This window comes from Typha latifolia, chromosome 10 (assembly GCF_019914945.1).
Source record: "Typha latifolia isolate L0001 chromosome 10, TyphaL0001v2, whole genome shotgun sequence".
Lineage (NCBI taxonomy): Eukaryota > Viridiplantae > Streptophyta > Magnoliopsida > Poales > Typhaceae > Typha > Typha latifolia.
Genome location: NC_133095.1, coordinates 9,370,671 through 9,385,892, shown reverse-complemented (window position 1 = coordinate 9,385,892; position 15,222 = coordinate 9,370,671). Strand labels below are relative to the sequence as shown.

The window sequence follows — 15,222 nt, the reverse complement described above, 5'->3', positions numbered from 1 at the left end:
CTATGATGACAACCAGAGCCATGACTGCATGGGAAGATGAGGAAGAAGAGATTCTCCTAATAGAGGAGGGGGAGACGGTCGCGGAGACTTCCACCTGTAGAACCGCCCGGCCAAATCAGAATACGGAAGAACCTAGTGTTCAAGCCGTGTTGGGGTCTCTTTCCGAACAACTGGCCATCAACAACCAGATGATGATGGAGATGATGTGGGAATTATGGGCGATAAGGGAAGCCATGGCGAACGGGAATGCACCATCGACCCCAGGATGTGAGTCTACTCCCATGAACCCGCCGCCACCGATTCAGAATTTGCAACCACAAGAGCCGCAGCTGCCACCACCCTATAGGCAGAGACAAATAAGGATGGTTCCACCAGGCCCAGTTGCGGGTGAGCCCATCCAACGAGCGAATCACTATGGAGATCACCTTAGAGATCAAGATCCATGGGTGGGGCAATACGAACCAGAACCACGGCGAGTTAATCAAAATTGAATGAGGGATCATCAACCATTCATGATGCAAACTCCTCTAGTTAGACAAGGACTTGGACATGATCCGGATCGAGACAACGGCATCCGTGGGCAAATCATGCGTCCCAAATTCCGCAAGTTCAAAGGTGGCGATCCAATCAATTAGTTGCATATGGCAGAGCAATTCTTCGCATACCAGGGTACGACGGAAGAATATAAGGTGACGCTTATGAGCTTCCACCTTAAAGATGCGGCGCTTCATTAGTTTCGAGCAGCCAATGCCAATGAGGCTATCGAAACTTGGGCTGACTTTTGTGCCGATATCACGTGGCAATTTGGAGCGTCATGGTATGAACACTTCGATGCTCTCCTCTCAAAGACGATGCAAAAGACCACGGTTGGGGCATATCAAGAAGAATTTGAGAGGATAAGTGGTCGACGCTAACCCCCATGGACGGATCAGCAACTTCGCAGCACCTTCATCTCCGGGCTGCGGGGAGACATATAACCCGACGTGAGGGCTTTAAGGCCTAGAACTTTAAAGGAGGCCTACGAAGATGCGGTGCTCATGGAAGACAAACACAGGGCCATGAAGTTAAACCTGAAATAGAATTAGATGAGCCAAGGAAGCCACAATTCGGTTCAACCAACCAAAGCGACAGGAAATGTTACCGGAGTACCAAGAACCGCTGTTGCAATGGTGCCTCCTCGTGCACCCCTAAAGCCATCCCAAGATGTGAAGTACGCACCTAGAGGTCTGGGACAAGCACTCACACCTGCTCAAGTGGAGGAACGTAGAGCCAAAGTCCTATGCATTCGTTGTAATGAGAAGTTTGTACCCGGGCATCGCTGCGCTAAACCGATGGGATCAGTGATGCTAATAGATGGATTGGAGGATGTGGAAGTTGAGTTTGCAGCTGAAGATGAAAGTGTTGCTGGACATCAAGGAGAAGTAGCTGAGGAACAACCCGTAGAGGACATGATAGCCAAAATCTCCCTCCACGCCTATTTAGGGACAGCCGTGCCAAAGACTTTGCAGGTGAACGGTGTAGTCAAGAAAACCACAGTGAGAATCTTGATCGACACCGGATCCACCCACAACTTCATTGACAAGAGGCTCCTTAGGAAGATTGGGCTCAAGTCGGAACCCACGGAAGGGTTCGATGTGACGATTGGAGATGGCACCACATTGTGAGCGGATTTTATTTGTGGAGGTGTGGAATTGAAGGGTGTTGCTGGATGGAAATCAACCGCGGCAAGAACCAACATTGCAACAACTTTTGGGCCTTCCTTGTGTAGAGGACCGAGTTCTACTATTGCAAATGGCTGTTGATGAACCAGAACATCCACCACCAAGGAAAATAGCCATTAACATGCAAGAGCTGCTGCAGGAATTCAAGGATCTCTTCGAGGAACCCCGAGGACTGCCGCCAACCCGTCAGCGCGACCATCGCATCCAGATCATTACAAGGATTAAACTAGCAAATGTCCAGCCCTATCGGCACCCGCATGTCTAGAAGAGATCCGCAAATTGGTGGTGGAAATTCTTGAGCAAGGGATTATTCAACCGAGTAGAAGTGCCTACTCGTCGCCGGTGCTCAAGGTCGCCCCTCTTCACGCATGCCAATGGTGGCGTGTTTTCGGGGCTAGGCCTGCCCTCCTCCCCTCCCCTTGTCCTAACAAAGGCATCCCTTTGTCAGGCCAAAATAGGCCAAAAGGAGGAGGGAGTGAGGGTGGGCACGTGCCTCGCCCTAAAGAAGCTACACCATTGTAGTCAACTTTATCTCTCCCTCCCCTTCTAATCTTTTCAACCATAAACCTCCTTCTATGCCTATCTTATGATTTTATAACCTTACCTCCCCCCTCTAGGTGTTGTGGTTATGCGGGCCTTTGATTTATTTGATGAGGCTTGGGCTTGGCATCGTGCTCTTGAAGCTAATGTTGAGATCCCTAAAAAGCCACATAATAAGATCTTCAGCCAGATCTACAGCCTATCAATTTGCATATAGTCAAGATATCCAAACATTTTGTTGTTCGAAAGATTGCTACCATCTCTAAGGGGAAAGATAAGAAGCCTAGTAAAACTCTAAGTTTTCGGAGACTAAGGATACCCAATCAAAATCGCCAACACCCATGGTTATTTAATGCAAGTTACCTACTGGAATATAAGATACCTTGACAAAAGGGAAGGTCACTTGGCCTCATGTATCGCATTTATTCTAAACCTTGATATTGATGTGATTCGATCTAGAGTGAGTCATCTTGTGCATGGATACGGTCAATGAATTCCTTTTATGTTTTAATTTCTTACTTTTCTTAATAAATAAGGTTTTCTAGCTAGTGTGTCCAAATGCTTGCATCATGTTCGCACATACAAAGACATTATTTTGGCCATTCGAATGCCTCATTCGAACACCTCATTCGAACACTTGTATTGCATTCACACATATAGAGAAACGCGAGGCCATACAAATGCACCCAACAAGAAAGCTTGTATTAGGTCTAGTTTCTTTAATTATTTGGTGGATATGTTAGCCTCTAAATATATAAAAAGTAGCCTCATTGGAGTTTTTATTAAATGAATATTGAATTAATCTATTTTCTTTCCTCTATTCTAAAATTCTCCCGCCTCGCTCAAACCCTAGCCATATGCCACATCGACGCTAGTTACCCTTATCCTCCTGATTATCGAACCTAACCTCCTTTCCCCTCTTTCTTCACACAGAAGCACCTCGTGCAAACACTACCTATAATCCACGTCCACTCTATCTCCACCTTCATCAAAATGACCCACCATCAACACCTCCACTAGAACTTTGCCTATTTTTTCCCTATCTATGGTCCGTATCTGCAAAGGTTATAAATACCAAAAATATAGATCAGAAAGATACAAAACGAACACATCTAGTTTTGTAATTTTTTAATTACGGAGGAATATCTGACGAATATTTTCCCTTAACTGTGTAGACTGCTTTTCGGCACCCGAGCTTGATAGAGTAGCTGAGATCTGGTCATAACAAATATTTTGTTGCCTTTGAGACTCACCTAATTAACAGGAGATCTGAATTCTTCGCAGAATGAGGCATCTCTTGGGGGCTAGGAGGCCATTTTTGTACTAAGCGTTAAGCTCAGAGTCCACTGATGGCAATATGCTTTGCTAGAAGTTAGCGGAACCCAAGTTTTCTCCTCAAACAATGCATAGCATCATCTTTGGAACCTGTAAGTCCCCGTGGCTTCTTTTCGTTATCTATGCCATCACTAATGCTCTTACGAGAAACTAGACATGGCATGAATTAAGATATGTTGATAGCTCTAATCATCCCTGGTGTGTTATGGGTGACCTTAACTCCACCCTCAATCCAACAAATAAAATTAAGGGGGTGGGTTTCGTTCAAGCTAAATTATTTGGTTAAAACTTTACGTATTTTTATCTCTAAAACTACTTAAATTGATTTTGATTTTATGAGTATCCTGTAATCCTAGTATAATAATGTAACAACCCAACCTTAAAAAAAAAGGGGCATGACTAATACGATTCGGACTTCACCGATGTCGTCTCGAGCATGGATTCACTTTAGGAGTGTCTTAGTTTTTTTTTTAATATTTAATTTCTAAGAAAATAAGTTTTCTGTAAGTCGTGCTTGAATACGGGTAGAGTGAGTTTGAACGCGGTTGTAAACGCAGTTGTGAACGAGTTGTGAGAGCGTGCATTGTGCGTTCGAACGCACTGTGAATGCTTGCATCGCGTTCGCAAACTAGAGAAGTGGGAAACAGGCGTGTTCGATCGCACGTTCGAACGCCTGCATTACATACCCAAATCCAGAGAAGAGCGAACTCGGTGCGTTCGAACGCGGTCGGCGAAATTGTATTGTTTAGGGTTAATTTTGAGTTGTTTGGTTAGCCTCTAAAAGGGATGTGGATGGCAACCAAAAGATTATTATTGAAGAATTGAGTTTTGCCTTGCCTCCTTCGTCTTCTTCGCTCTCATTCTCTCAATCCCCGGCGACGCCGCCTCTAACCTCCCTCGATCGGCCAATCACCATAGACCCTTGGGGCGGCCCTCTCCTTCCCCTTCTTCCAATCTATCCAACACTTGCCCTAACCTTCCATCAACCATAACCTTTCCATCACCACTTTTCACCGATGCCACCCTAAAAATGCCGGTCCACCTCCAACCACCATCATCCTAGGATCTTGTGCCTACATCCACGGATCCTAAACAGACCACCCTGACATTCGTCCACTAATCTAATAATATCTCGAGATCCCCACATCCGATCCGCCTAAAACTTGATTTGTTGGAAAGCTCTTTTCTGGGGCTACAATATATCCAAATTTCACTCGATTCGATGGCGGAATCTTTCGGGATCTTATTTCAAAGTTACATGCCAGATCCAGTTTAGATTAGAGAATTGGAAGAGATCGAATCTTAGCCTAAGGGGAGATCGTATCATGCTGGTATCAGAGCCACCTTTCCTCGGACAAGCGCTTCCTATGATGACCACCAGAGCCATGATTGCACGACGAGAAGATGAAGAAGAGATTCTCCCAATAGAGGAGGGGGAAACGATTGCGAGGACTCCCACCCGCGGAACCACCCTATCTAATCGAAATACGGAAGAACCTAGTGTTCAAGCCATGTTGGGGTCTTTATCTGAACAAGTGGCCATCAACAACCAGATGATGATGGAGATGATGCGGAAATTACGGGCGACAAGGGAAGCCACAGCGAACGGGAACGCACCATCAACCCCACAACGCGAGTCCACACCCATGAACCCACCGCCACCGGTTCAGCCTTGGCAACCACAAGGGCCGCTGCTCCCACTACCTTATGGACAGAGACAAGCAAGGATGGTTACACCAGGCCCAGTTGCAAGTGAACCCATCCGACAAGCGAACCACTATGGAAACCACCTTAGAGTTCAAGATCCGTGGGCGGGTCAATATGATCCGAAACCACGGCGAGTTAATCAAAATCGAAGGAAGGATCATCAACCCTTCATGGTGCATTCTCCTTTGGTTAGACAAGGACTTGGACATGATTCGGAACAAGACAATGGCATCCGTGGACAAATTATGCGTCTCGAATTCCCCAAGTTCAAAGGTGGGTGATCCGATCGATTAGTTGTATAGGGTAGAGCAATTCTTCACATACAAAGGTACGGCGAAAGAATACAAGGTGACGCTTGTGAGCTTCCACCTTGAGGATGCGGCGCTTCATTGGTTTCGAGCAGCAATGCCATTGAGGCTATCGAAACTTGGGTTGACTTTTGCGCCGATATAACATGGCGATTTGGAGTATCGGGGTATGAAGACTTTGATGCTCTCCTCTCAAGGACGGTGCAAAAGACCATGGTTGGGGCATACCAAGAAGAATTTGAGAGGATAAGTAGCCGATGTCATCTACCATTGATAGATCAGCAACTTCGCAGCACCTTCATCTCCGGACTGCGGGGAGACATACAAGTCGTTGTGAGAGCTTTAAGGCCTAGAACCTTAAAAGAGGCCTTCGAAGATGCGGTGCTTATGGAAAACAAACATAGGGCTATGAAGTTACACTTGAAACAGAGTTGGACGATCCGAGGGAGTCGCAATCAAGCTCAACCAACCATAGCGGGGGGAAATATTACTGGAGCACCGTGAACCGCTGCTGCGATGGTGCCTACTTGAGCACCCTTGAAGCCATCCCAAGATGTGAAGTACGCACCTAGAGGTTCAGGTCGAGCACTCACACCTTCTCAAGTGGAGGAACGAAGGGCCCAAGGCCTATGCTTTCATTGTAATGAGAAGTTTGTGCCTGGACATCTCTGTGCTAAACTGATGGGATCGGTGATGCTAATCGACGGATTGGAGGAGGCTGAGGATGAGTTTGCAGCTGAAAATGCAAGTGTGGCTGGACATCCAGGAGAAGAAGCTGAGCAGCAGCCCGTGGAGGACATGATTGCCAAAATCTCCCTTCACGCTTACTCGGGGACAACTGTGCCAAAGACCTTGCGGGTGAACGGTGTAGTCAAGAAAACTACAGTGAGAATCTTGATTGACACCGTGTTCACCCACAACTTTATTGACCGGAGGCTCCTTAGGAAGATTGGGCTAGAGTCGGAACCCACGGAAAGGTTCGATGTGACGATTGGAGATGGCACTATATTGCGAGCAGATTTTATTTGTGGAGGTGTGGAATTGAGAGTGCAAGGCCAAACTTTCACATTGGATCTTTATCCGTTGGCCTTACGAGGTGCCGACATTGTTTTAGGGACTCAATGGCTTCAAAGCTTGGGGCCCGTAACATTTGATTTCTCAAACCTCACACTAACATTTCGGAGGAATTATTGAAGGGTGCTGTTGGATGGAAATCAACCGCGGCAAGGGCCAACATTGCAACCACTTGTGGGCTTTCCTTGTGCAGGGGACTGAGCTCTACTATTGCTGAACTAGAACACCCACTACCAAGGAAAATAGCCGCTGACATGCAAGAGCCGCTGCAGGAATTCCAGAATCTCTTTGAGGAACCCCGAGGATTGCCGCTGACTCGTTGGTACGACCATCACATCCAGATCATTCCAGGGGCTGAACCAACAAATGTTTGGCCCTATTGGTACCCGCATGTCTAGAAGGAAGATATTAGTAAATTGGTGGTGGAAATTCTCGAGCAAGGGATTATTCAACTGAGTAGAAGTGCCTACTCATCGTCGGTGCTGCTGGTTCGGAAGAAAGACGAGAGTTGGCGGTTTTGCGTCGACTACCGAGCCTTAAATGCAATTACTATTAAGGACCGGTATCCAATACCGGTGATCGAGGAGTTGCTGGATGAACTCACAAGGCCGGCCTACTTTAGCAAACTTGACTTAAGAGTGGGGTACCATCAAATCTGCGTCGACCTAAAAGATGTGCACAAAACGGCATTCCGAACTCACGATGGCCACTATGAGTTCCGAGTCATTCCGTTTGGACTCACCAATGCACTGGCCACCTCCCAAGGGCTAATGAATGACCTTTTCTGCCCGCTTTTGCGTCGGTACATTCTCGTCTTCTTTGACGATATTCTAGTGTATAGCAGGAATTGGAGCGAGCACTTGCGGCATGTGTAAGAGGTATTAAAAATCTTGCGACAAAACCAGTTAAGAGTCAAGATGAGCTAGTGTCTTTGGGGAGAGTCACGAGTGGAGTACTTGGGGCATATAATCTCAGCAAGAGGAGTGGAAGCAGATCCAAGCAAGATCAAGAATATGGTGGACTGGCTGATTCCTACTAATCAGTGGGAATTGAGAGGATTCCTTGGGTTGATGGGGTACTACCGGCAATTCGTTGCCAACTATGGCAAAATTGCCGCCCCACTGACCTCCTTACTCTGAAAAGGTGGGTTTCAATGGACGGGCAAAGCGAGGGAGGTCTTTGAAGCCTTAAAGACAGCTATGTCTACCGCTCCGGTTCTAGCACTACTGGATTTCGGCAAGCCCTTTGTGGTAGAATGGGACGCTTCGGGTAAGAGCATTGGAGCAGTTTTGATGTAAGAGGGCAGACCCGTGGCATATATGAGCAAAGCATTATCAAATCAGTCGTGATAGCTATCCACCTACGAGCGCGAAATGCTAGCGATTCTACATGTCGTCACCAAATGGTGACCCTACTTGATTGGCCAACGGTTTACTATCCGCACGAATCAGCGTAGCTTACCCTACTTCATGGAGCAACGTGTGCACACCCCAGCCCAACAACGGTGGGTCATGAAACTCCTTGGGTATGACTACGAATTAGTCTACAAAAACGGGATCAAGAATCGGGCGACCGATGCTCTTTCGCGCCAACCGGATATAAGTGAGCTTGCCTCTTTTTCAGCACCAATATTTCCTCTATTTTCATATATGTGGGGAACCAATGCAGAAGATCATACCATGGAGGAGCTTGAGTCAGAGTTCAAAGATCGCTTCCCAAATTTCAAACCTTGAGGACAAGGTTGCGGAAGCGTGGTGGATTGATACGATTCAAACTTTACCGATGTCATCTTGAGCATGGATTCACTTTAGGAATGTCTTTGTTTCTTGTTTTAATATTTAATTTCCAAGAAAATAAGTTTTCAATAAGTCGCGTTCGAACGTGGGTGGAGTGTGCATTGTGCATTCGAACGCACTATGAACGCCTGCATCGCGTTTGCAAATCTAGAAAAGTGGGAAATTGTTCGTTCGAATGTTTGCAAATCTACATCGCGTTTGCAAATCTACATCGCATCGCGTTTGCAAATCTACATCGCATCGCGTCTGCATCGCGTTCAATCGTTCGTTCGAATGTTTGCATCGCGTTCGCAAATCCAGAGAAGAGCGAACTCGGTGCGTTTGAACGCGGTCGACGAAATTGTATTGTTTAGGGTTAATTTTGAGTTGTTTGGTTAGCCTCTAAAAGAGATGTGGAGGGCAACCAAAAGATTATTATTGAAGAATTGAGTTTTGCCTTGCCTCCTTCGTCTTCTTTGCTCTCGTTCTCTCACCTTAGACCATTAAGGGCGGCCCTCTCCTTCCCCTTCTTCCAATCTATCCAACACTTACCCTAACCTTCCATCAACCATAACATTTCTATCACCACTTTTCACCGATGCCACCCCACAAACGCCGGTCCACCTCCAACCACCATCATCCTAGAATCTCGTGCCTCCATCCACGGATCCTAAACAGACCACCTTGACGTTCGTCCACTAATCGGACGATCTCAAGATCCCCAAATCCGATTCCCCAAAAAATTGATTTTTTGGAAAGCACATTTCTAGAGCTACAACATATCCAAATTTCATGTCGATCCGACAACGGCATCTTTTGGGATCTTATTTTAAAGTTTCGTGCTAGATCAAATTAGAGAATTGGAAGAAATGGACCCTTAGCCTAAGGGGAGATTGTATCAATGACGTGGCTGGCCTCGTGCCCATGAAAGCTCCATGAGCAGCTTGCGTGGGGGGGGGGGGTGCCATGCGCCCCAGCTGTTGTTGCCGCTGCTGTTGTTACCAGGGAGAGGACCCCTGCCGCCATTGCACGTCTCCGCCACCGCCTCTCTCTCTCTATCTATTTCTCTCTCCTTCTCTCTCTCTCTCCTTCTCAAATGCTCTCTCTCTCTCGTTCCTCTCTCGTAAGCTTCCCCATCTCGGTTTGCCGATGCCGGCCACTTGGGACCATCGCTGTCGCTTCACCTCCATGCTATCGACGACGATGAGCCTCCTCCTCCTTCCTCCTCTTCCTTCTCTCTCTCCTTCTCTCTTTCTCTATTTCTCTCTATTTCTCTACCTCTCTCTTTTTCTCTACTACCGTCTTCTTTGACCATTCGACCCATCGCCGAGACTGGTGCTCCCTCATCTCCATCTCTCTCGAGTTCGTCGGAACCGAGCCCCTCCCTGTCGCCATGTCCTTTCCTCGCTTCTTCTTCTCCTCCTCCTCCTCCTCTTCTTCTTCTTCTTTCTTTTTCTTTTTCCTTTCTTCTTCTTCTCCCTCAGCTTCTTCTCCTTCTCTTTCTGCACAGTGTTGGACTTGGCCCAGCACTGTAGCAGGCAGTGCCGAGCCCAGCACTGATGGTAGTAATTTATTATTTTATTTATGTTATTTATTTAGGTATTTTCTCTAAATTAATGCAAATAGATTATTTAGACACTAACTATTTTAATACTATTATATATTCTTCAATATAATTATTAATAATTATAATTTGTATAATTATTTTAATAATACTTATATTTATTATTTATATCTCTATTAGATTAATATATAGATTTGTAAATTATAATTATCAAATTTATATACTAATATTCTTATGAGATACATTTTAAGTAATTCTAATAATTTATTATACATTATTATTTTGTAACAAATAAAATACTAGGCTTATCTATTTATTTATTATTTTATAAGGTAATGATTACAAAGTCTCTAATTAATCAAGATATAATTATAATTAGATTTTTATCTATATTTATATTTATATTTTTATTTATAATTAGAAATCAAGCTAGTTATAAAGATAAGTAGAAATTTTAAAACCTACTAAATCGTCTTATATTACATGAACGGATTTTAATTAGATGAACCTCTAACTTCATGCTACTTAAATATTTTCAGATCCCGAACCCCTTATTTGAGACCCCGTGAACCTTGCTAGCGATGAGTGTTACTCGGTTGATTGGCGAATGTAAGGGATACGTGGTTTGCATATTCTAATCAGTGTGAGTAGTCTTATCCCCTAGACGCCTTTCTCAAATTAGAATATATTATATATTATGTGCATGCATATTTTAGCCTCCAGCATAATTATATGACTTTATATATAGATGATTTTAGTCAAGCATATTTTATCATGCATAATTTGATTAGGCTGATCTAGGATTTGAGTACATTGGTGACATATAGAGATGATTAGAAATGATTATACTGTTATGGTTTTATGTCGGAATGATCTCTATCATGAGTGTGCATGTGATGGACTAGCATGAGCATGCATGTGTTAGATACATGGTTGGAGTCTGCATTACATTATTTTTCTCTTGACTTCTTTACCACCTAAATTCCTGAGTTGCATGATCTGTTGCAGTACTACATATATGCATATGATCTATCATGTATAGAAAATTATAAAAGTACATGTGTATGTGATGTGATGTGATATGATGTGATGTGATGGCTGGAATGGTATCTAGTCCGGACTGGTACTGGATATACTCTTAGAGTATGGCTGGGCAAATCTACTAACGAGTCTACCTGGGAGCTAGAGTCAGATATCATGGATCGCTTTCCAAACTTCAAACCTTGAGGACAAGGTTGCGGAAGCGTGGTGGATTGATACGATTCGGACTTCACCGACGTCGTCTCGAGCATGGATTCACTTTAGGAGTGTTTTCGCGTTCGAACGCGGGTGGAGTGAGTTCGAACGCGGTTTGTGAAAGGGGTTGTGAACGTGGAGAAGAGAATGTACTGTGCGTTCGAACGCGGTGCGTTCGAACGCACTGTGAACGCCTGCATCGCGTTCGCAAATACCGACAAGCGCGTTCGATCACGCGTTCGAAAGCCTGCATCGCGTTCGCAAATCCAGAAGAGCTAATTCGATATGTTCGAATGCGGTCAGGCGAGTTCGAACGCGGTCGGCGAAAATTGTGTTTTAGGGTTAATGTGAGTTGTTGGTTAGCCTATAAAAGGATGTGTAGGGCAACCAAAATCATTATTGATTATTGAGATTGAGTTTTGCCTTGCCTCCTTCGTCTTCTTCGCTCCCGTTCTCTCAATCCCCGGCGACGCCGCTTCTAACCTCCCTCGTCTGGCAAATCACCCTAGTCCCTTAGGGGTGGCCCTCTTCTCCCCCTTCGTCCAATCTATCCAACACTTGCCCTAATCCTTCCATCAACCACAACCGTTCCACCATCACTTTTCACCGGTGCCACCACATTAACGCCGGTCCACCACCATCCATCATTACCTAGGATCTCGTGCCTCCATCCACGAATCCAAAACAGAGCATCCTGACGTTCGTCCACTAAACGAACGATATCTCGAGATCCCCAACTCCGATTCGCCTGTAACTAGATTTGTTGGAAAGCTCTTTTACGAGGCTACAACATATCAAAATCTCACATTGATCCGACGACAGAATATTTTGGGATCTAATTTCAAAGTTCCGTGCCAGATCGTATCAAGCTGGTATCAGAGCTCCATAGCCAGAGGTGTGATCGTAACAAGCTGGTATCAGAGCCTTAGCCCCAAAGAGAAGATCGTATCAATCTGGTATCAGAGCCTTAGCCCCAAAGAGAAGATCGTATCAATCTGGTATCAGAGCCTTAGCCCCAAAGAGAAGATCGTATCAATCTGGTATCAGAGCCTTAGCCCCAAAGAGAAGATCGTATCAATATATAGATTAGTAGGTGAGAGGAAATATAAATATATTATTCCAATATTTGTTAGGGGTAAAATTGTAAAAGGAGCTCATTGTTGCCTAGGGCTGTCAGGCTTGACGAGCAGCTCGGGCTTGGCTCGGGCTCGGCTCGGGTGAAGCTTGAGTCCGACTCGGCATAAATAAATATTGCCACGTGTCCCTCACTAACCCATCCTCACATGTAACCCATTTAATATTCATCACCCTCACCTACCCCACCTTCACCTACCCCACTCTCATCCATCACTTCACCTTGCCCATCACGTCACCTTCCCCATCCTCAATTCCCTCACCCACCCCACCCTCACCTTCACCCTCACTCTCACCCTCATCCTCACCCTCATCCTCACCCTCACCCTCATCCACCTGATCACCAATCCTAACCTCACCCCACGCGCCGCCACCTCCTCCCTCCCCATCGGCGTCCATCGGCAATGACGGCAAGCCACCACCACGACGCCACGCCTTCCTCTCCATCGGCCTCCTCCTCGTCCACTCTGTCGGCTTCGTCCTCCTCCTTCATTCACCATCTGCTCGTCATCGTCTCCTCCTCCATCCGTCTCTGACTCCTTCGGCAAGCCGCTGTCCATGTCGCCACCTCCCACGCCGCCACCGTCTCATCCTCTAATCAAGCCCAAGCTTTGCTCGGGCTCGGTTAGGCTCAGCTCGAACTCGGCTCAAGTTGAGCTGAGCCGAGCCTAAGCCTGAGTCGGCTTGCTGAGGCTCTATTGTTGCCAATCTAATGACTTTCAATTCGAAGTTGCAAAATATGTAAAAAAAAGAGTGCACTTAAATTGCAAATAACCCCAAGATCGATGTACTGACGTCGCGACAAGAACTTCTGCACGATAAATATAGTTAAAATCATTTATTGGGTGGAGAATAAATAGATTGCTAGCGACATTAATTTGTAAGCTATAATCGTCTTAGACTGTAGCTTTGCTCAATTCTTGAGCCAGTCGTTGCAGGTAGGCATAAGACGATCCTTCACCATTAACAGCCTTCCTACATGCCGCTCTCATCTCGTCCACCTTCTCTTTCACCTTCTTCCTCTCCTCCGAGTCCTCCATCAAACGCCTCACCGCCCTCTCCAACTCCCCTGCCTCCACAAATACTTCCCTATTCCTCTCCACCTTGAGCTCAACTGCGACGCCCATCACCCTCACCATCTCGAACGCATTCAGCCGCTGCTCCGCGTACAGCGGCCAAGGGATCGTCGGCACCCCGAACCACAAGCTCTCCAGTATTGAGTTCCACCCGCAGTGCGTCACGAAGCCGTCGACCGCTTTATGCGACAGTATCTCCGTCTGCGGCACCAATCTCGGCCACACCATCCCCCTCTCTTTGGTCCTCTGCACGAACCCCTCAGGAAGCATCACCTCAAGGTCGGCATCGACCGGATGCCGGATTTCGCCGGGCACCGTCGGAGACCGCAGAACCCACAGGAATCGGTGCCCACTTCGCTCTAACCCAACAGCTATCTCTTTGACCTGCGGTGGATCGAAGCAGCCCATACTCCCGAAGCACAAGAACACCACTGACGACGGCGGCTGCGCGTCGAGCCACTCGATGCAATCGTGCTTGCCGACGTCCGTAAATTTGATCACCGGTCCGATCGGATAGACAGGCGGAGTGGGCTGGTCTTCGACGCACCGGCCGGCATTGATTGCTTCGAGAAGCCGCGGCTCGAGCTCCAGAGCCGTGTTCACTATAACGCCTTTGGCTTCGAGGAAGCGCTTGCCTTGGTAGACGAACCAACCGTAGCTCCGGCTCTTCTTGTTCATTATAGAAGTCGGCAAACACATAGCCGGTATCGCGGAAATCCCGGGGATCTCCACCTCCCCTTCCATTTCCTCGAAATCGAAGGGGATCTTCTTCTCGAGGGCAGGGAGGTGAAGGTTGAGAGCAAGAAAAGCCGCATTCGACGTGAAGAAGATGTAGGCCGGGATGCCGAGCTCGTTGGCCACGTCGATAATGGTAGTGGCGAAGAAGTCGATGAAGAGAGCCGACACCGGGGTGGTAGAGTCGGCAATGGCGGCCTTGACATGAGGTGCGTGGAGTTGTAAAAAGAGGGAGACGAAGTCCACCGGGTCTTGGAAGTCGGCGGGAGGGTCAGTAAGAGGGAGGTACTTGAAACAGATGCCGGCACCGTATTTAGTCGAAGATACCTCATTGATGTAGGATTGGAGGTTGGAGATCGTAGATGGGTGTGGAGGTTGCACGACGAGCACGGTGATGGAGAAGGAGTCGTTGATATCGAATAGGCGCTTCCCGGCTTCTACCATGGGTATGAAATGGCCGGTTCCCCACAAGGGCAAGATGAAGATGCTAGTCTTTCCTATGGGAGTTCTGGAGAAAAGGTGGATGCTACCGATTCTAGAGGATGGAGGGAGAAGCTTGAGAGATGCTTCTATGTATTTGTAACTTTCAATTATTCGAAGTACTTTTTTTTAAAAGAAAAAAATTGCTGAAAAGACAAAATTATGGGTAATTGGCACAGAACAATAAATATTCCATAGACTAGAATAATTATTTCTAAAATAAAATTTTTATTTTAGGAATAATTATGTCTATGTTCACTTGTATTTTGAAATATAAGTATAATAATCACCTTTAATATGATATAAAGTGAAGAAAAAAAAAGAATTTTATTTTATTTTTTAAAAATTATCAAAATACCATTTGATTTGATATAAAATTGGTTGGTGGGATAAATATCAAGGAAAAATTAGTAATTAGGTTAGTGTGTTATATAAAATATATGACTTCATTTTTATGTAAATCGAAGATTGGAATCAAACTAGTATCGTGGCTGCCAGGGTGCATCGTCGGTGAGTCCACTGAACCCGGCGACTATG

At 46.1% G+C, this 15,222-nt stretch overlaps 1 protein-coding gene across 1 annotated transcript; it reads right to left on the bottom strand.

The window, feature by feature from the left end:
* Positions 1-13,203: 13,203 nt before the first annotated feature.
* On the bottom strand, positions 13,204-15,001 carry LOC140796848 (malvidin galactosylase UGT88C3-like). Its single transcript, XM_073149995.1, has one exon. It carries the CDS (start codon positions 14,647-14,649, stop codon positions 13,291-13,293), a length of 1,359 nt encoding a protein of 452 aa, XP_073006096.1. The 5' UTR covers positions 14,650-15,001; the 3' UTR covers positions 13,204-13,290.
* Between the last annotated feature and the right edge of the window lie 221 nt (positions 15,002-15,222).

What these genes read in the sequence shown, in the direction of transcription:
- LOC140796848 (XM_073149995.1), bottom strand. Translation starts at nt 14,649, where the DNA reads ATGGTAGAAGCCGGGAAGCGCCTATTCGATATCAACGACTCCTTCTCC.